Source organism: Phyllobates terribilis, unplaced genomic scaffold (assembly GCF_046119375.1).
Source record: "Phyllobates terribilis strain yellow unplaced genomic scaffold, ASM4611937v1 Scaffold_3__8_contigs__length_932513732, whole genome shotgun sequence".
Classification (NCBI taxonomy): domain Eukaryota; kingdom Metazoa; phylum Chordata; class Amphibia; order Anura; family Dendrobatidae; genus Phyllobates; species Phyllobates terribilis.
The window spans coordinates 882,823,793-882,846,560 of record NW_027362763.1 but is presented as its reverse complement, the minus strand read 5'-3'; the positions used below and the strand labels follow the sequence as shown (position 1 = coordinate 882,846,560).

At 41.9% G+C, this 22,768-nt stretch overlaps 1 protein-coding gene across 4 annotated transcripts in view; it reads left to right on the top strand.

Moving 5' to 3' along the window:
• The window catches only part of MTHFD1L (methylenetetrahydrofolate dehydrogenase (NADP+ dependent) 1 like), a 267,649-nt gene that overhangs the window by 107,064 nt on the left and 137,817 nt on the right, over positions 1 to 22,768 (top strand). For 3 of the 4 annotated variants that reach the window (XM_073672671.1, XM_073672670.1, XM_073672672.1), the window contains exons 21-23: positions 13,613 to 13,752; positions 16,158 to 16,199; positions 22,234 to 22,334. In XM_073672671.1, coding sequence (XP_073528772.1) covers positions 13,613 to 13,752; positions 16,158 to 16,199; positions 22,234 to 22,334 — 283 coding nt within the window. The remainder of the gene's footprint in view (positions 1 to 13,612; positions 13,753 to 16,157; positions 16,200 to 22,233; positions 22,335 to 22,768) is intronic. The other variant, XM_073672673.1, reaches the window with a different exon arrangement.

Genomic DNA, 22,768 nt, shown 5'->3' with positions numbered 1-22,768 from the left:
CGGAAATACTTGCGGAGCTTAGCCGTCTAATTGTACTGGCCGGGGATTGTTACTGCACATCCGCCTTCTTTCAATTCAATGGCAAGCGGATGTGTAGTACGCCGGCTCCAATGGCAGCTGATCGGTGGCGGGTGTCTGACCCTGACCGATCAGACGTTGATGCCGGCCGGAAATACTTGCGTAGCTTAGCTGTCTTTTACTGGCCGGGGCTTGTTGCTACACATCCGCCTCCAATTCAATTCAATTCAATAGGAGGCGGATGTGTAGTACGCCAGCACCGATAGCAGCTGAATGGCAGGGTGCCAGGTGTATCACCCCTGCCGATCAGACAAGGATAGGGCATCAATGTAAAAGTAGTGGTCAACCTCTTTAAACAACCTAATCACTAGCACAGCATTGAGCCATGTGAAACCATTTGCTCACCTATAAACTTATATTTGGGATCACTTTTAATGGTATGTGTATGAGGATTGCTTACATGTTCTTGCTTGTTGTGGTTTTTCTTTGTGTGAGCGGGTTAAACTTCATGTATCCATCCATCATGCGTCGTATACATGGGTTGGCATACATTTTATTTTTATGTTTTTTTGACAGGAAATTAGCCTTTTTATTTATTCACTTTGCTAAAATGTCTCTATTATTTCCGTGTTATTTTATCAGTATTGCTGTTCTCAAATGATGGTTATTTTACCAAACATGTGGAATTTATTTGCAAGAAATAAATGTGATTGTTATCTAAAGCAAGTATGGCCTTGCTTGGATATTATTACATATACAAAGAGTCAGACAAAGTTCACAGTATGGAGCAGCAGTCACTATTTGGTACCAGATTTTGTATTTTTTCTTCTTCAGGTTTCTAAAGTGGGGCTGAGCTGCTGTATTAGGCACAGCTGAATGTACAGACCATTGTGTCTTTAAGGGAATCTGTCAGCAGGTTTTTGCTACTCCATCTGAGAGCAGCATGATGTAGGGGCAGAGAGCCTTACTAAAATCATTTTCTGCTGGAGATCTAGCAGCTCTCTGAATTCTGAGCCCTGTATAACCCCGCCCACAGCACTGATTGACAGCTGTATACACAGTGCATCAGTGGTGGGGGCGGTGTTATGCAAAGATTGTGAATATGGAGGACTACATGGCAGCAGGTTTACTAGTCCTCCTAGTGATTACTGCTGATAAAACACAGATTTTATCAAAACAACAGCAAGCAGCCCAGTAAGTGACACATCACTGGAATTGGGGTCTTTGCCTCTACATTATGCTGCTCTCAGATTAGGTGGCAAAATCTTGATGTTAGGGTCTTTTAAAAAAAAAAAAAAAAAAGTTTGAATGGGCAGTTAACAGCCCCAATGTGCTGATGGCCTATATCAGTTTTTTAATACTTTGAACATTAAATCTGCTGTAAAGGTAGAAGCCATAATGGCTGTTATGGTGTCCAGGAGCTTTTTAGGGTATTCATCACCACTCGGACATGAGGTGACTGTGGGAAAACTGGAAATGGCAATCATTGGGAAAGACATGGGACCAAAGTAAAAACGGAGGGAAGAGAAGGAGCAACGGTGGTTAAGGTATGGCAGCTCCCTGCTCTCCCCATACCTTGATATTCATTTTTCGAGGTGTGAACATGTGCGTAGGATATGTTGTGTAATGTAGACAATCCATGTGTTTACCTTTAGCAGAAAATCTGCACCTTACTGACGTTTTAATCCCTAGACGCAAAATACAGTTCTGAAGAAAAAATAACCATGCATTGGTAAGTATGATTCCAGCCTTACGATGGCTTCTCGACTTTAAAAATACATAAAGCCAAATTGAGGAAAAACTAAATAAAAATTTGCAGGAAAATCCTGCGCTTTATGATTTTCCCCTCCCTGCTTGAAATATATTTATAAAATCCGATTTACTTAAAGTTAAAGGTATTTTAGTGCAGTCTTTGTGCAAAAATCTTTGTAGATAAATGACCTTTCATTTTTAAACTTCATATAGTTGACACCTGTATACCATTAACCATTTCGAGCAGCTGCCGGATTATTGGACAGATATTTTTATTTGTAATCTGTTTATCTATTGACCACCTCTGTGTCCTGTTATTCTTCTGATTTTGTGGAATTCTCCAATCTATAATAATAGAATATAGCCATGGACTGTTGGAAATGCTACAATTTTTCCATTTTCCACTTTTAAAACAGCCTTTCATTTCTTTACGGGGCATTTCTTATAATGCAGACATGTGATGTCTCACGTTGTTCTACTTGCATGTAATATTTGTGAACTCCAGACGAAAGATACATTATTTTATGGATGAGGTTTATTTTGCACGGCTTCCCTAGGTTCATGCAATTAACTTAAATTCATGTGAGAATGTGCCAGCGGCCCTAAAGAATGGACGTCAGATTTCATTATTCATTCATTTAACTGTTATCTGTGGTCATCCTGCTACAACTAATTCTACTAGTAGCGTGAAGCTTTGGACGTGTCATGAGATCTCCTTTCTCTCCATGCTGTGACCATCTGGTTATGGTTACCAACATTTTGTTTCTACATTGTCCGCTAAGCCTAATGTTTTCTCATTTCGCTAAATTTTACATTCTTTTATATCAAAAAGTGTCAGTAACTCTTATTGCTGCTATTCCAAAAATAAGGAAACCGTGTAGGCGCCTGTAGAGGCTTGTGAGAATATATGGTACTATGCTGCTGGCTTAGGTGACCTAACAAACACCCGAGGATTGAAATGTTGGGAATATGATCTGTTGAATTGTAGCCAAAGTCAAATGAAATAAAATACAAAGCGAGCTCTACAAATCATTGATTTTATATACTTTTTGTGGGTAGATCAGAGTTCTTGGGCAGTGATCAGCTACCCCTTTCCCATGCATCACTCAGAGATCGAGTGCATTGTTAATTTTTAGGATATGCTTCATTATGTCTCTTCTAGACACACCGCTGATCCATATGCCTGAACAGTTCCATTTTTGTTCACGGCTACACAAAACAGGATCGCAAAACTTCTGTCACATATTTATATGGTTTTGATCATATCTGTGTTGACTTTCCTTGTTGTTTTGCAGTCGCTCAAGTGTTTTGACCATCTGCCTATTCAGGTATCTTGTGGCAGCCAACCTCTTTCTGCCACATACATGTAGTGTAGTTAGTTAATTTTAACTGAGTTTTCCGAGACTTTTACACTGATCCTAGGGTAGGAACTGCTTTACTGCTCTAGAAAATAGGTAAAAACAAAGATACTTATACTTATTGGCCAATTCATGCATGCCCAGCAGCCAATGACAAGTCAATCTTCTTTGCTGGGAACCCAAGCTAATGTGATTCCTCTCCTGGGCTGATAGCCTACATTTATATGGGCAGGTAGGATCCTGCTGTGATTAAAACCGCCACGGGCTGATGGGTGGAGTGTTCAATCAGAGAGCCTATGTATACAAATATCAAAGACTGACAATCACTTCCAGAAACCAGGTGTGAACAGGTGCATACGAAGAGTCTCCATCTCCATACATAATGAACGAATAAAGTTGCACTCTGTAGTGCTATAGAATGTAAACATGAAATATATGAAATTGGAATTACATTACTGCTCTGTAAAAATAAAAATGAAGATGGCTCATAAATTGGCCAGTTCCTCTACTGGGTTGATAGCCTACATTTATATGGGTAGGTAGGATCCTGCTGTGATTAAAACCGCCATAGACTGATGGGTGGAGTGCTCTACAATGTAAGCTATCAGCCCAGGAGAGGAATCCCATTAGCTTGGGTTCCCAGCAAAGATTGCCTTGTCATTAGCTGCTCGGCATGCATGAATTGGCCAATAAGTATCTTTGTTTTTTCCTGTTTTATAGAACCGTAATGCAATTCCTTCCCTAGGACAGGCCATCAATGTAAGAGTCTCGGATAACTCTGTTAAAATTAACTCTGACTACACTACCTGGATGTGGCATTACTGTCGATAGTCTGCCAATATCTGGTTCTGCCAACATTAGTCTGTGTATAAGCCTTTCCCCTCACTGTAATCCTGCTTAAACGAGATCCAGTGAGCTCTTCTTGCATAGCTAACCAAACCCTTGTCTAAGGTCGAGAATAAAAGGATTTTCTCTCGAGATAAGCAACTAGTTGGTGAATTCCCAAGTTATTTGTAATGTACATGTCCAGCTTTAAGGCCCCGTCACACTTAGCGACACTGCAACGATCCTGACAATGATACGACCTGTCAGGGATCGTTGCTGCGTCGCTATGTGGTCGCTGGTGAGCTGTCAAACAGGCAGGCTCACCAGCGATCAGCGGAGCAGCGACATCATGGAAAGAATCTTTCCACGATGTCCTGCTCCTGGTTACCAGCCTGCTGGAGCAGGAGCAGGCTGGTAACCATGATAAACAGCGGGTTACTAGGGGCACACGCGCACCTAGTAACCCGTTGTTTATCATGGTTACCACTCTGCTACGGTGAGCGGGAGGTTACTGCTCACTTTAGCAGGCTCGTAACCATGATAAACAATGGGTTACTAAGTGCGCGTGTGCCCCTAGTAACCCGATGTTTATTATGGTTACCAGCCTGATCGCTGCTCCCGCTGGTCACACACAGCGATGTGTGCTGACCAGCGGGAGGGCAACGACCAAAAAATGGTCCAGGACACTTTGCAGCGATCAGCGACCTTACAGCAGGGGCTTGATCGCTGCAAAGTGTCACACATAGCGACATCGCTGGTGAGGTCGCTGTTTGCGTCACCAAAACCGTGACACAGCAGCGATCTCGCTATGTGAGACGAGGGCTTTACTCCTGAAATCTTAAAGTTGTTTTCCCACGAACAAAAGTTTGTTAATCAATAGATCTTGGAATAATAATAACTTTCACAATTGAATGTGTTGAAATAAAATGTTCCTGCTCTGAGATAATCTTATAAATGTGCCCCTGCTGTGTACTGTGTAATGGTTGTGTCTGACCGTGCAGTAACATGGTCTGATCATACCACATCTCCTGGGCAGATGGGGATAAAAAAAAGTGTACGGACCTTACAGCACGGAATTACAAATGATTCTTTGAAGCAAAACATTGTTTAAAAACAGCCAGTGATATGATTTACCTCAGAAAAAAGAATCCGCTGTGATCCCGTGCTGTAATGTCTGTATACTCTTTTCCTTCATCCCCTGCCCAGGAGAAGTGGTATGATCAGACCATGTTCCTGTAAGGTCAGACTCAGCCATTACACAGTACACAGCGGCGTCACATTTATAAGATTATCTCAGCACAGGAACATTTTATTTAAACACATCCAATTGTGGAACCTATTATTATTCCAAGATCTATTGATTAAAATGAACTTTTGTTCTTGGGAAAACCCCTTTAACATATGTCAGCCAAACCTGTGATTTTCACTAGCTAATTATTTTGTGGGTGGGGAGGCATTTCAATTCTGTGTCTCATTGACATATGGCATGGAAAGGAATATGTTGCAGTTTGACATAAATGGTTTCTATAAAGAATTCAGCCACAGGCTTTTTTCAGAGGTGCTCCCATCAGCCATTTTAAATGGCCACCGTTTTAAATCTTGACAATTTGCCAGGTTCACATGTAAGTGATACCATAGAAAGTATGCAAATATCTCTTCAGCCAAAAGAAAAATGTGTGAATAAATAAATTCCTTAACAAACCCTTCCATTTTTCCTTTGTCAAATATTGTAGTTTTAAATCCAGTAAGTGGCATGTCTGGAATGTACAGGCGGCGTAAACTGTATTTCATATATCCAGACTTTACATTGGGCGTCTGCCCATCTGCATTGCCATGTTTTAGTATGACAGACACCAGATGACCGCCCCTTAAGTCTACTGAAAACAAAAATCAAGATTTGACATCAACCTTTGTGGCCATGTTTCTGGTTCTTATCACGGTAAGCACTGTAGTATGTGTAAGAAAGCAGGTTTAACACGCAAAGTCACATCTAATTTTAAAACGCTACCCCACCATGTGTCCTCGTAGCTTCTTGTAAGTATGCTAGGTATTCACTTCACAAGGAATTTTTTTTACAGCCTTTTTGAAGACTTTTTAAGGAATTGACGTATATGTAAGGATCGGTTATACTCCATTATAGTAGCAATACCACCTATCTTAAAGGGAATGTGTCATCCTAAAGTTTCCTATTTGTTTAAATCAGATTTTTGTGGATAAAAAAATTAAACCTTGCTGAAAACTCTTCCTGAAAATAGGAAGTTGGAGTCTAAAATCGCCCCAGTGGCCAGTCTCAAAATTGCAAGTTTTGTTTTTTAAGGCCGGGCTCACACGTCCTGATTTTTACGGTACCGGAAAAACCCATAACGGAGATATCCGTATCCATGTGTGGCATACATGTGGCATCCGTGTGCCGCATCAGGAGCACACGTACCGGCGCCTGGGAATCAGTGTAAAGTAAGTGCTGTTCCCAAGCGCGGGTGCTGGGTGCTGAACGCTGCCCTCATCATAGTCCCTTGCTCGCTATGTGATCCGCTCGAGCAAGGGACAATGTTGGAAGTGGTAGTTGCTCCCGCAGTGTCCATGTGTAAAAATAAGAAAAAAATAATAAAATCCTTATACTCCCCTGTCTGGAGACATCCCCGCTGTAATCCTCTGACGGCTGAAGCTGAGGAGCTGGGGTGAATAAGCGGGGCCCTGCACTGTATGACAGGACACCGTTCCTGAGCTCCGCACCGCTCTGGGGCCCACTCACTGGAGGGGCTCTTTCTCCCTGTCTTCTCGGCGTGTGCGGTCAGGTGTATTACAGTGGGGGACATCTCCAGACAGGTGAGTATAGGATTTTATTATTTTGTTATTATTTTTACACATGGACACTGCGGGAGCAGACTACTACTCCCAACATTGTCCCTTGCTCGTGCTGATCACAGCAATGATGAGGGCAGCGTTCAGCACCCGGCGCTTGGGAACAGCTCTAACTGTACACTGATTCCCAGGCGCCGGTATGTGTCACACTGATGACACACGAATGTCATCCCTGTGTGTTCAGCGTGGGACATTTTGAAAACCGTGCAGCGTGTAAAAAAACGGACATGTCTACGTGTGGAGCACATGGTCCATGGAAACACACTGACATTTGCACAGACCCATACATTTGAATGGGTCTACGTGTGTGTGTCTCTGGTACGTGTGGAAACTGTGACCACACGTATCGGACACACTGACATATGAAAGAGGTCTAATTGTGATATAAAAAAGTTTTAAAAAATTGGATTCATTCAGTAGGTCACTTTCTGATGATACATTCTCTTGCCGGGGTCATTTTTAAAAGGTAGTTGTCAGTTAAAGGGAATCTGTGTGTAGGATAAACCCTACAAATGCCTATATGGGCATGCAGGTCATACAAAGATGAATAAAATGATATCTTGATATCTGTGATCTGATGTCTTATTACAGAGAAATCCACATTTTTTTTTGTATACCAGATTTTTCAGAGTATAAGACTCTCTCCCTCGAATTTGGGAGGAAGATGGGGGTGTGTCTTATAGTCTGAATGTAGCTTACCGGGGGTAGTGCGGTGGTGGAGCAGGGTTGCCGCTCTAGAAAGCAGCAGGAGTGGGCAATACTGCGGCCCTGAGCTAGGAGGAGGGGGTGACCTGGCAGTGTGAGGCAAGAGCGTAGGCCCCACTGCGCACATTGACCTCACAGTGGGCTTCAGGAAAATTGTGCCGGTTGTCGGCACTTGCAAAAATTTAGGTCTCGGCTCAATAGCAATCCGAGATCTCAATCTGTACCTCTGGCACCATTTTATTGAAGACTGCCGGAAGATGAATGTGCACAGTGGGGACTCCGCTCCTGCCTCACACCGCCGGGACACCCTCTCCTCCTAGCCCAGGGCCCGCAGGATCGCCCTACTCCTGCTGTCAAATGATGAAAATGTGACCCTGCCTCCTGTGACCCCGCTCCACTGTTGCTGACCCCTTGGTAAGCTACCTTGGGACTGTAAGATGCACCTGTGACCCCTGACATGCCTGATCCTGATGACCGGTTAAAATAATTTTTTATCCTATTTTCCTCCTCTAAACTTGGGTTGCGTCTTATAGTCCGAAAAATACGGTAAATGAGCTGTCCAAGACTATGTGCCGGACACAGATCTGCATGAGAATCTGCCTCCAAAGATTATTGTACATGTTAGCCGATATCGCTTGTGGTTTGCCACCAATTGCTGGACTTGAACGTGCAATTTGTCATTGTTTTAAATTGCAGGTATGGGTGCAGCGTTAATGCTGCCTGTACATGTACTGGCACATTAAGGTTTGGCTTCAAAAACTGCATAAAAAAAACCTGATTTAAAATAGTTTCTTCAGTTTTTATGATATGGCACTCTAAAGTTAAGTGCACATGTAGCGTTTTTGATGCATTTTCGCGGCGTTTTTTCCGTGCAGAAACGCATCAAAAACAGTCTGCCAGCTATTGCAATGGTAATGCTGATGTGCTGTGTACATAATGCGGAAATTTCTGCTCAGGATTACCATTGCGGAAAAACCGTAGCATGTCCATTATGCCCAGCGTTTCCGGAGCGTTTCCCGCCCATTGACTTTATTGAAGCGCAGCAAATCCGCAGGTGTAATATTTATACCTGCGGATTTGCTGCATTTCAATTAAAGCCAATGGGCAGTGAAACCCTGAGGAAATGCGCTGCGGGTGGTACCCGGGTCGGCAGAGGAGGACTACTACTCCTCTCATCCGACTGCCGCTCCCACTGATAACAGCGAGAGCGGCACGGCTGAGGGGAGCAGTACTCTCCTCAGCCGAGCCAGGTACCACTGGCAGTAAAAAATAAAATAAATAACCTTATTCTCACCTGTCCGGTGATGTCCCCCGGCGATGCTGTCCTCCCGGCGGCCGGCGGTACACTGCAGGGAGCTTGCTCACTCCCAGCAGTGTACTGCTTTGCCAGGACTTGCGGTCACGTGAATGATCAGCTGATCGCTCAGGCGACCTCCCTGTGGGAACATTCTCAAGAATGTTCCCACCAGTTCTGGTGGTGAGATCACTTGGGCTGATAAGCTGATGAACCTCAGTGACCCCAGTCCAGCAACATGTACACGGACAGGAGTGATTTTACACTCCTGTCAGTATACATCGCTGTCTTCTACAGCAGTGACATCAGTTATTGCTGTTGTCACTGCTGTAGAAGTGACCCGGATCGCCGAGGGACAATAGTTGGCGGTAATCGTGGACTGCGTCGTGACGGCGGACAGGTGAGCGATATGGTTGTTTGTGTTTTTACTTTTTTTTTTCAGAAAATCGAGGGATTTGGGGACTGAGAGAATAATAAACACATGGTTTAAAAAATTTTTTTTATTTCATTAAAATACTTTATTCTGCCCGTGTATTTACTGAAAAAGCGACAACTTTACTATGCGGATTAGTAATGGGGGCATCTTATAGATGCCCTCCATTACTAACCTGGGCTTCACATCAGCCGCCAATACAAGACTGACGTGAACCCAACCCCATTACCACCGCTCTTATGGATGCGCCATTTCTGGGACTGCTGAGGGGTGACCTTAATAGCCGCAGAGGGGGCTAGTGTTCATGGCCCTTCCCTGGCTATAAATATCAGCCCGCAGATGTCTGTTTAGCCTTTTCTTGTTAGATTTTATAGGGGGACCCCACGTCAATTTTTTTCTGGGGTCCCTCTGTAATCTAGCTAGTAAAGGCTAAACAAACAGCGTGGGCTGATATTAATAGCCAGGTAACATTGTTGGCTACTAATATCAGCCCCCAGCAGTCAGCTTTCCCTCTGCTGGTTATAAAAATGACGCGGGAGCCCACGCCAATTTTTTTTTTTAAATTTTAGGCTCTCTGCCCCCGTTCCGGACGTAGCAGTGCTTTGGACGCATATTTTTTGCTGTGTCCAAAACGTTGCATTCTATTGAATGCAGATAAATCCACATGTGTTCACTGAACCATGCGTATTTACCGCATTCAATACATTCTAGTGGTTAAATTTCTGTTGTTGAGACTAGCGACTCCACCAGAGAACTTGACATGCTGTCCTGAAAGACGTGCCGCATGTCAGTGTCCACAGGTGATTCGCAGCCTCTGATGTACACATAGTGGACATGGGACTTCTAGAAATCCCATCCACTATGCTGTAACATCTGGACGCTGCGGGTTTGACGCTGTATAAACACGCAGCATCAAACCTGCAGCGGCTCCTGATCGTGGCCATGTACCCAAACTCACCCACAGCGTGTCAGTTTCCATAGCGGACACGCTAGTCTTCGCTGCAGATTTTGACTGATTGAAGTGTCATATGCGGTGGATTCACATGTACCGACAACACAAGTGCGGCATTAGAACACTTTGTTTTGGACGCAGCAAAAATACGCTACGTCCAAAGCGCTGTTGAGTGCTAATTGGGGGACGTAGCGGCTAACGAAACAGCTATGAGCTGTTAATAATAGCCAGGGACCATGTTAATGGCACCTTCCTAAGCTAAAAATAGCAGCTCACAGCTGCCCCAGAAATTACATGAATAGAAATGCTAATGAAGTTTGGGTGAATGGGATTAGCTAACACCTAGCTCTTTTGTTTAAGGATGACAAGGTGTCAATCAGACCCTTTCATCACTAAACCTAATTAAAGTAAAGTAAAGAGTTAAATAAATACAGACACAGAGTAAACACTTGATTTGAAATACAACAGACACATTCTTTAATCATTTAAATTAACCAATATACTCACCCCAGTTCTGACCGGTAATCCAGAAAGCAATGTCCCACCAAATAACTTTATTTAGCTCCAAAAAGCATTCATTGATGTACAAAAATGCTTTAAAAAAAGCATCAAAAAAGTGTCAAAACTGCATGGTTTTTCCAGTGTGTTTTCTGCCAAGGAGATACAGAAACGCTGCGGAAATTTCTGATTCAAAACCTGAACGTGCGCACATAGCCTAAAACTGTCTCAAGATGGAGCTGCAACCCCAGAGTGTGGCAAAAGATGTTTTGTTCCCTGTCAACTGTAAAATTTGATAACATGGTAAGGTTTCAAAAGGAAAACATGGGTGGTCCCAGGAAGACTTCAAAGCACCAGAATAAAAAAAAAAATTAAAGCAAAAATGTCTTAAATATTAAATGCACACCAAAATAAATGAAAATCAAAATTGAAGAAGTTTGAGTTTGTTGTAGAATTGTAAGAAAATCGATTGAAATAACATGTAGATACGTCAAATGAAAACACCGTAGTAATGCCTAAACAGAAGAGAACAAGGTTGGTCTGGGGCTGCACTACCAGGCAGCTGTTCTCACTCTGGTGGGCTTGGGCTGCCCACGTACAACATGAGCAGCATCCATCTGATTGTCTCCAGTGTAATACTACATTTGCTCTGTAGTGGGCACTGTAACAGAAGTAAGCAATTAGCGCCACATCCTCTAGCAACGCAGCAATCTGCTTATCGCTATGGTGGGTGTCAACCCTTTAAGCTCCAGAAAAGACTTGTCTGACCCATGTTTGATTAAAAAAAAAAAAACACAAAGTCTAAACTATAAATTGACGTTCCCGCAAACAACTTGGTGCTTCAGAGTTCACCTTCCGCAGGTTTCTTTCCTGACTTTGCAAAAGTCCAGAAGGACTGAGACTTGTTTGTTTACAGGCAGAGAATAAGTGGAGTGAGCCGTGCGCACTTTCCATTTCCGCTTGCATTGTTCGCACACTTAAGCCCTGTGTCCTGGTACTGATCTGGGGCCATCACTAAATTATTGGAGCAAGGCAAGCAAATGTGCTCCACAATGATTTGTGCTAATGAATTTGACCTTGTCTTTTGCTTTGGAGTTGACATAATGCTGGTGAAATCCCAGCCGTGTACAGAATGTTGATAGACTTTTTAGATGTCCTATTTGGAAATATTCATGGAAAGTAAATGTTAGTAGATATATCCTGTTCCTCAAAACATCATCTTACTTTAATAAAGGGTTATTCACCTCTTCATAGATTCATAGATGGATATTGCTTGTAAAAATAAGCATTTTTGCAATAAATTTACAGCTGTTCGTTTTGATAATTTTTTTTTTCGTTTGTTGCCTAGAAGACCGACCACCGCTGCTTCCTACTTTGCCAGCACTGCACTTTGGTAACGGCCTGCTTAAGCCATTCTGGGCAGCTTCAAAACGCTGCTTGGAAGCTCTTCTCGTGTTATGCTGTCTAGCAGCAGTGGTCGGTCTCCAAGGCAACAAGCTGTAAACAAGTGTTTATATCAAGAACAGCTGAAAATGTTAAAAAGCAGTATATTACAAAATTGCTTATATTTACAAGTATTATACCACACACCAAAATATCATTTTTTTTTGTTTGTTTCAATCATTTTCCTACTCCTTTCCTTTGACTATATTAACATGCAGGCCTTTCCTGACCGCCTGTCAGCAGATTGGTACTACTTGTTTAAAGGGGTCTTTGGGAAATTAGCATTAATAACTTTACTAGAAGGAGCAAATCAGCCTGAATGTCAACCAGCTATAGTTGCACATATAATCACAGCACCCATCCGAATGAATGGACATCTGTGTAATGACGAGCTACATCCAGTCCTCCAGAGTGGGAGCTCCTGTGTAGTGGTGGGCCGCTGGCTAATGTAGTGGGGTTCAGAGAGGTTATAGTCTCTATGCTCCTAATAGGGCCAAATGGTCATGGGTTGTATCAACCCTTCTTGCACATATATGGCACAGTAATGACACAGGCTTAGTACTTCTCGTTGAGAGATTTTATCCCAGGCATTGGGGGAGGTCACCACGGTCCGTAACAGTCAAAATTGATCGAAACCAATTTTGTACAGCTGGTTTACTTGGTGTCCTTTGTAAACTCCCGTCTGCCTGGTGACTGTTTAAGCCTTTTCACCAGATGGTTTACCTAATAGTTTTTATGATGGCCCTTTTAATGGCTTCCTTGATTTAGTAATTAGTGAAGTAACACTATAGTGAACCCTCAGATGTCCCACAGGGCCGCATTTGTTGATATTTTTCTTGGCACTTGAATTAGGAAAGAGGAAATAATCTAGCAGTGTGAGTGGTGTGTGTATATGATCATAGGCAAGTTTCCAAGTAGAATAGTTTGGCTCTCTGCATTGTTTTCTTCTCATTTTCCTCCGTTTCGTTTCCTATGCAGTGTGCTGCCTTCATCCTTGCAGCTTTAGAACTGTATCCTGTTTCCTTCCTCCATCCGACGTCACACTTTGACATTCTTGGAGCCGTCCTTGTCGGGTTGTCTGCTATTAAAGAGCCGTCATAATTAAAACAATTTTATTTGTGAAAACCTTTCCTGCATTGATATGACTCATAAGATGAATTTGTAGTTGTATAATTATCTTTACACAATACAAGTCTACCTCATTATATGACGTAGGGCAAAGGGCACTGGATCGAATGGCGCAAACTCAACAGCCGGCATGTAGGTGAAATGTCTAAGTGAATACATTTTCAAAACTTGTCAAGATAGGACTCCCCCTTTTAAATGAGCTTTGTCGATGGGATTTGTTAAAAAAAAAAAAAAAAGTGTGTGTGTGTATATATATATATATATGCATATATGTTTTGTCATGGCTGAGTAATGAAAGTAATTTAATTTTTTTTGTTTTCGTATTTTTTTTTTTCCACTTCTAGTGACGGAAGCTGGTTTTGGTGCAGATATTGGCATGGAGAAGTTTTTTAACATTAAATGCAGAGCCTCTGGCTTGGTTCCCAATGCTGTCGTGCTTGTGGCTACCATTAGGGCTTTGAAGATGCATGGAGGAGGACCCAATGTGAGTAGTTTCCCAAAATGTATCCTGCCCTGTATGACTGTAAGATGTTTATTAAAATATGACTATCAATCACTGATCGCGGCATTTAAATGCTGCAATCCAACCCACAGGTTAGTTCAGACACCCATCAACCCTCTTAAGACCCAATCGCAAGGAGCCAATGGACTTCTATGACAGTCGTGGGCCGACTTAAGTCTCCTGTGCCTTTCATGTGATCTTTTGTGACATCCAGCTTGTGGTATTGCTGGAGGTCAGTTTTTTTGGTTTTGCTGATAGACGGGCCACGTGGCTCCCCTTACTAAGTGTTCTATCTGTGTACCTTCCTATGGATAGGTGTCTTAGTCTGTCCCTGTCCTGCTCTGCCCTTATTCAGCCTAACATAGTTTGACACATGGTAAGGTTTTAATACTAGAGACAGGTTAGGACCGTCCCGATGGGTACACCTTGTCGTGGCTTTTATGCTTTTTTGATCAAAATGGCGTTAAATAAGTACTAAATGTACTATTAACGATTTACTTGCTGTATGGTATATGGTCACTTTGGGTTTTTTCTTGGCTTTTGTCGGTGAAATGGCCACTGTATGAACGTGCTCTTACACTTTGCACATATACCAGCATATATTCCAGCTAAGTTTTTTGGTTTTGCCGTTTAAAAGGAACAGAAAATGAAAATTGGCTGTGGATGGAAGGGGTTAAAGGGCTATAGGCTTCCATGAGATTGCATCTGTGCAGATTAAATTCTTGATGATGTTGCTACATTGAAATAAACCCAAAAAGGTTGTTTTTTTTTTATCCTGTGAATGTAAGAGAAAAGTGTGTTGAGATCTCTGCTCCCAGGCACTTAATGGGAATAGAGATAACAATCATATTGTCAAGATGTACAAAGTTGAAGGAGACTGCCTGCAAAAAAAAAACCAAATGATTTTGAAGTTAATGGGTCCCCAGCCCATTTTGGAAACCTAACGAATTATATTGACCATATTAATGAAAAAAATGATTATAGAAACCTTGTGAGAATCCGTTGTGCCAAAAATGAATTTGCCATCGGCAAAAATATATGCCATTCACCATTAATCCAGAAAGCCAAGGTTGAATGCAACGAAAGTCAACGTTGCAGGTGACATAATTCTGAAGGGAACAGGTCACCACAATTTCTCCTTTGACATGTAACTAAGCAATTATATCTCCACATGGGAGCAAAATATTTTTAATTTTACAATAATTTACTCCTTTTTTTATTTATTTTTTTAATAAACTTTTCTTAAACTTTGAACTTTTTAAAAAAAATGTTTTATTAAATTGTCTTAAATATTTATTGTAAATTGGTGGGTTTATAAATCAATTTGCAGTGAGCAACCCTTATTAGTAGCTGCAGGAAACCATAACTTTACCATATTTAAAGATGTTGCCTAGTATAGATGACCCATTTTTATATACCCTTTGGGGCTCATACAGATATACGTGTTTTTTTGCGTATGTAAAAAATGTCCTTGTTTCATCAGAATCTTGTATCCAAGTTTCATCAGTGTCTGGTCCTTGTATCAGTTTTTACAATCAGAGCTTCGTCAGTGAAAATCACAAATGATAAACTAAATTGCAAAGTTTCTCTTCATTACTGTATTAATCATGAACAGCACACGGATGCCATCTGTGTGCTCCCCATGATTTTCGCAGACCCATAGACTTTTATGGTTAATTTTTTTTCTGTGACTCCAATAAAAAATGGACAGGTCTCTGTGATCTTTTTGCAGACAGTCTGCAAAAAAACCCTGATGTGGATAGCCCCATAGACTACAACGGGTACATGTTCTAGAATGAGAATCACAGAACATGAGCAAGACTCACTAATGTCTGAATAAGGCCTTAGAGAATTCTGATTTAATAGCCTTGAGGTTCCCTATTCAGCATATTTTGGGGGCAATACTGGTGAGCAGTTATAAAGGTTGTCTTTTGCTCTTCTGTACCACACAAATAATCCATTGATTTGAATGGTGCAATGCTTAGTTTCTCCTGTGGTGGCGCTGCAGGAAAAATAAACATTTATGCCTGGCTTCCCCACAAATTTATAGCTGATCACTGGGGATCCCAGCAGAGTGACACTTTGCTTTCTATCAAAGAACCTTTCTAACTAGTTTGGATTGTCCACTTTACTGGTATTGCTTGAATGTGATTAGTTTTTCTGAGAAGTGAACTAAAAAGTGGGTAATGGTTACCCCTCCTATTGCACAAAATGTGCACCACAAAAAAATTTAAAAAAATGTAACCTTTCAATTGTATTGGGGGTACAAAAAAAATCTGCAAGTTCTTGTTAACTTCTGATTCTTAAATATAAAGCCCATATGAATATGTTGGCTTTTTACTGTATAGGTTTCTCCAAGTTTACTATGTGGTGTAATTTTATTTTAGGTCACTGCCGGGGCTCCTCTAGCAAAGGAGTACACAGAGGAGGTGATGTATATTTTTGTTACATTGTGCTGGGTCTATTGTCCTATCAGGGCCTGTGCCATCTGACAGGTCTTAAAAGACACTCTAAGACACTTTTAAAGTATTTATTTTAATAGGATTGGATTATATTGGGGGATTTCAATTGAATTTGCTTTACTGTGAAATATATGGAAAAGTATAATTTGCCATTGTCACGTAGACCACATTCTCAGGAATTATTGTGCAAGCCATTTTTCTTGGAAACCAGCAATATATCTGGTCTCAAGAAAGTGCTAGTGTTTCAAAGATATTTTAATTGGACAGTTGTGCATATTGCCTCAAAATGGGCCTGCACACTTATAGTATTAAATTAATATGCAGGTGCACAATGGCTTGCGGAAGTATTCACCCCCTTGGCTTTTTACCTATTTTGTTACATTACAACCTGTAGTTACTTATTTTTGTAATTCGATTTGTGTGTGATGCACTAGTCTAAGTAGGTGAAGTGACAAAAAATATAGGCATAAATTAAATTTATGGGATCAAATAACTAAAAATTGGCATGTGCATATGTATTCACTCCTTTTGCTATGAAGCCCCTAAACATTTCTGGTACAAGCAATTACCTTCATAAGTCATATGCTTAGTGAAAGGAAGTCCACCTGTGTGCAATCTAAGTGTCACATAGTCAGTTAGTGTATACCTTTTCTGAAAGACCACAGAGACTGCAGCACCATTAAGCAAGAGGCACCACTAACCAAACACCATGAAGACCAAGGAGGTCTCCATACAAGTCAGGGCAAAGTTGTTGAGAAGTAGAAGTCAGGGTTGGGTTATTGAAGAAAAAAAAATCACAATCTCTGATGATCCGCCGGAGTTCCATCAAATCCATTATCATCAATTGGAAAGGACATGGTACCACACCAAACCTGCCAAGAAAAAGGCCGCACAGAGACCAAAAGTAACCCTAAAGGAGCTTGAGTTCCCAAGCAGAGACTGGAGTATCTTTCCATATGACCTCAATAAGCTGTACACTCCATAGAGGTGGCCTTTATGGAAGAGTGGGCAGAAAAAAGCCTTTACTTACACACAAAAATTGAAAGGCTCGTTTTGAGTTTGCCGAAAGGCATGTGGGAGACTCCCCAAATGTATGGAGGAAGGTGCTGTGGTCAAATAGGACCAAAATTAAACTTTTTGGCCACAAGGTAAACGCTATGTCTGGCGCCAAACCAACACCGCTCATCACCCCAAGAACACCATCTCCACAGTAAAACATGGTAGAGTGGCAGCATCATGCTGTGAGAATGTTTTTCAGCAGCAGGGACAGGGAAAATGGTCAGAATCAAGGGGAAGGTGGATGGTGCAAAATACAGGGATATTCTTGCACAAAACCTCTTTTTCTGTGATTTGAGACCAAGATGGAATGTCACCTTCCAACAAGACAATGTCCCAAAGCATACTGCTAAAGCAACACTCGAGTATGGTTTAAGGGGAAACATGTAAATGTTTGGAGTGGCCTAGTGAAAGCCCAGACCTTAATGTGACATGCAGAAGTAGTGCTTTTGCAGAGTGTGACATGCAGAAGTAGTGCTGGTGCTTTAAAAGCATCCAGCAACTAGAGGGGTTAACACAGTCACAGGAGAAGGGGGGTGTTTTAGCAGAGCCCCAGGGGGATTGTGGGGAAGTTGTTTACTGTCTGGCTGGAGCTGAAGAGAAAGGTGGTGTGTGTGTGTGTGTGTTCTGTATCTCACAGAAGCACCCCTTCAAGTGAAAAGGATTCAAGTCAGGAGTGAAGCTAAGCACAGGTCAGGTAGAGTTCCTGAACTAGCTGTGCAGAGTATTGTCAGTAATAAAGATAAGGACTGGAAGAAATGGTGTCACAGGGATCATCTCCCTCAGCAAACCCTCCCCCTCTCCTCCATCTCACTGTACTGTAAAGAATGCTGTGTTCATTAATGTGCCTTTGCATTAGAACTGTGCTGTCCTGTACTGCTGGGAAGACTGTGAACTGCTGTGCTGCTAAGGAAACTGTATTGTTTTGTCACTGGAGCCTGTTTCTCATTAGACTTAACTAGCACTGGCTGTGTGGCTTCTTATTAAATGCTACTGTTCTACCGTTTGAGGACTCTTGTCAAGTGTGTCTGGTCAGAAAGTGAAACAACCTACGTGTCTGTGCCTGAGAGTCAATACCCCTGTGTGCCTGAGAGAAGCTGCAGCACATGGTCTATGGTCGCCCTGAGTAACTGTTCCCCCAGGATTCCAAAGAATTCATGTAACCTGTCTTGCCCCTATCTGAACCTAGCGGCGTGCGTGTAACATTAATCCAATTGAGAATCTGTGGTCACACTTGAAAATTGCTGTTCACCAGAGGAAACCTCTAACTTGAAGGAACTGGAGCAGTTTTGCCTTGAAGAATGGGCAAAAATCCCAGTGGCCAGATGTGAACTCTAAGACTTATCCAAAGACTTGTTGCTGTAATTGACAGAAAAGGAGGCTCTAAAAAGTACTGACTTTAGGGGGATGAATAGTTATGCACATTGAAGTTTTCAGTTATTTTGTCTTATTTATTGTTTGCTTCACAATAAAAAGAAAACCAAATGTTCACAGTTGTAGCTATGTTCTTTACATGAACTGATGCGAACCCTCAAACACTGAAAATTCCAGGTTGTGAGGTAGCAAAACAGGAAAAATGGCAAGGTGGGAGGGGTGAGGTGAATACTTTCGCAAGCCACTGTAACACTGTGGCCAATGTACAAACTTTTACATAGATGAAATTCATAGGAACCATAGTAGGGGGAGCAATATATATCTCATATATCAATCACAGTAGTACGATACTAGGATCCTACCATTTATTCGGACTAAATATCATGGCCAATCGCCAAAAACTTGCACGCATGCGCGCTGCGGTGCTGCGGTCCCCGCCGGCTCTCCATTGTCTCCTTGTGCCTTCTGACGTCGGGTCACGTAGTGCACACGTGATACATGACGCAGACGCCGGCTGGCATTGCGGTTACCGCAGAGACGCATGCGTCACTTCCGGGCCGCGACGTCATATGTTACCCTTACTTAAACAGCTGCTACCCATACCTAGCATGCCCCCTGACGAAGGGTTCCGAAACGCGCGTTAAAAGGGACGGCCGCGGCAGTTTGAAGTACACACTTATCCCCTCCATTTTGTCATCGCTCTCAGGCTTCTGCTTGATATAGGAAAGCCTTAATTTGTATGGGTACATATATGGACCAGTGTTAGCTGTAATATGTCGTTCCACAAGTGCTTTACCCTATAATGACTGACCAGTATGTGGGTATATACAGCCTTGCACATACTGAAGTGGTTCAATACTACCCTTAAGAGTGACATACTATACTAAGATCAATTTATACTTGCTCATTCTTATACTCATTATATCCATTGATCCCTGGATGTGTAGGGGGATACATATCTATATGAATTATACTCTTTTTCTTACTGTTTCTATTATGTATCCTCACTGCTGCGCGCCTCTATGCATAGCCATTTGTATTGTGCTCTGTTCACTTCCAGGCCCTGTGATTGATTTTTGATACTAATAAAGATTAATGTAGTTTTACAATATGGCCTCTAGATCGTCCTTTTTCAGTTTCTGTTGGAAACCTTTACATAGCCATTAATGAATATATGAATGCCATTATTCCAAGTACCCCACATTTTTTGTGTATAACAGTAGTGGAATTCATGTGCTCATTAATCGCGGTAGGCTGACGCACAGTGTAGGTATTTAGCCAGATTTGCTTTATTATAAGGTTGGTTAAAAACTAAACCCTAGAAATACAATTAGGAAAGCAAATGTATAAAATTGTAATTAGGTTTTGTGGTCTGGTCCGCTATGGAGTATTTGGTGTGTGACTTGTGGCTGCATGGCATGAGATTGCATTGTCCTGCTGACTCCATCTTAAGTTCTGATTGTGAGAGGCTGTTCAGAGATCAGCAGGGAGGGATTTCTGACAATGCTCAGGATGCTGCTACTTTTGATTTCTATCACTCTTTCCAGTGTGGCAAAATGACTTTGATGTTATGTCACCATTTTGCCCTAGTTTATTTTCATTTCTTTTTTTTAAAGATTACAAACAATGAATTAAAAACATACCTCAAAGTAACAACAATATCCAACAGGGTGAATGTTGTTCCCCTCTGTAGCTGAAAGCTATATAACCCATATGCCACAACAAAAGCCAAGATAGGCAAACTATATCTCTCACCACTCTAACTTTGCAACTTACTGATGAGACAAAGATGGTGGGCCGTTACATGTATTTGTACATAGAAGACCTTCTAAGTTGTTGACAGTTTCTGTAAGTGTATTATGTTAAAAGGCTTATGGGTGATCTCTTTAAGGGGCTGTCCAGTAGTGCAAGATCCCTTTTATTCACTTCACAGTCCCATAGAAAATAAAAACCATGCTCCTCTATCGCAGCAGCACTTTTCCAGCAATGCTTTTCCTGGCGCGACTTGTGACATTGATTGCTGTAGTTATGTGACACCATCAGTCAGCCTGAAGAAATGGTAAAGTCTGTAGCTGACCAGTAGCCAGTCAATGGCCGCTGATTACTGCAGTGATCATCTGACACAACATTAATCTGTTGCTGGTTGGCTGCAGCTCATCAATATTCTGTCGGAATGGACATCCGTCTGCTCTGACGAAATAATTAAAGTTGTAGCTGACCAGCTGCTTCTGATTTATGTGGTAATGAAGTGATACACATCCTCCATGAACCCAATAGCACTTGGTAACTGTACCTAGACAGATACAGGCTGATGACCGGATCATACAGAATTATTTGAAATGCCCTATTTATTATAATGATGGCAGCACCATACGTGAGAATCACTTTTTACTTAATGCGTAAACCCTATTTCCTTATAGAGTTTATGCTTGTGAGCATGGCCCTCACGCCTCCTATAACTATTGAACTATTTGTTACTCTTGTAGGGGTTCAGGCTCTCTAGTAGCTGCTTGGATACACGTGTCAGTGTTTTATTTCAAAACAGCATAAAGTTTATTGTCCATCATAAATTTTACAGCTCCAAAACAAAAACAGCCTCCCTTCAGTATCGGTAGATAACATACAGTCCTTTTCTTCAGCCAGAATGAAACAACATAAATATAGCAGCCTCACCAACCTCTGTATTCCCAGCAGCAGCTCACACTTATATTAAATGCATTCACCAAACACCTTTGTTTGCCTCCAGCACACCTCTTTGCAGAGCTTTGCTTTCCTCCAGTCTCAACATGCTCCACACTGTTGAGCTAACCCAGCTGCTGTTTATAGGCCTATAAACCACGGACTAGATCATAGGATCGACTTTTTCCAACCAGGTTCTTTTGGTTACTCAAAAAACCTGGACCCAAAATCCAGTCACATTTAACCCTCTGTTACTGGTACAGCTTACATTACTGACACATATATACCATCCAGAACCTTACCTCCTGCTGTCCTACACTCTGTAATGTCTTTATTGTTTGTACATCTCCCTGCTTAATTGTAAACTGCTGCAGAAATTGTTGGCACTATATAAATAATAATTATTTTCAGTTGGGCCCTGAAGTGATTGCGTTTGGGTTTTCCAGTTGTGGACATCTCCTTTTAGCATATCATATAAATCTATGATATGTATTAATGATTTAATTACATCCTTTACCCTAATATATAATGAATTACTGGGATAATAAACTACTGCACATAAATTCTTGAATACAATGAAGCATCCACTGTAGATGGAGCTATGACTTGGAACAAGTCTTCACACCAGTACTTGCTTGGTATAATATTGCAGGCAAGTATTGGCACTGGCATAATGTGATATAAATGAGATATTTGGCAACAGATTGATAGCAGGTCTCATGCAGCATGCTTGAAAGCCTCAGCCTAGCCATATGCTCAAGCATTAGCTACGTTGAACACAAGTTATTAATAATTCACATTTGGCATGCAAACAAAGACTTTTTTTTGTTATCCAGAAGAGGCACATGATCTGTGTATATAGAGAGAATTAATCTTTCTTGTCTACCTACAGAATCTCCAGCTGGTTCAGGATGGCTGCTGCAATCTACAGAAGCAGATCCAGATTGCTCAGCACTTTGGTGTTCCAGTTGTGGTCGCATTAAATACTTTCAAGTAAGTTCTACAATCCGATGAAATGTAGCATTACTATTAAATATTGGTTAAAAAAAAAGTTCCACTCAAGGTTACCGCACAACATCCACCTGTTAAATGACTCCATGCAGGTGCTGATTATAAATTACCATAGTACGCACCGAATCATAAGACGCACCCCAAATTTTGGGGTGGAAAATAGGAAAAAATATTTTTTTATAAGATGGGGGTCCGTCTTGTAGTCTGAATAGGAGGTATCTTACCTGGGGGGGGGGGGGCGGTGGAGCGAGGGTCACAGGAGCCAGGGTCCTTCAGGAAGCCGGCGGAAGTGGAGGAATGCTGCGGACCTTGGATGCGATAAGCCAGTGCTCCAGCAGCGGGGAGTTGCGGTGGTGGTGAAGCAGGATCGCAGGGCCCTCCCTCAGGAACCCGGTGGCTGCAGCAGAAGGGGTGAG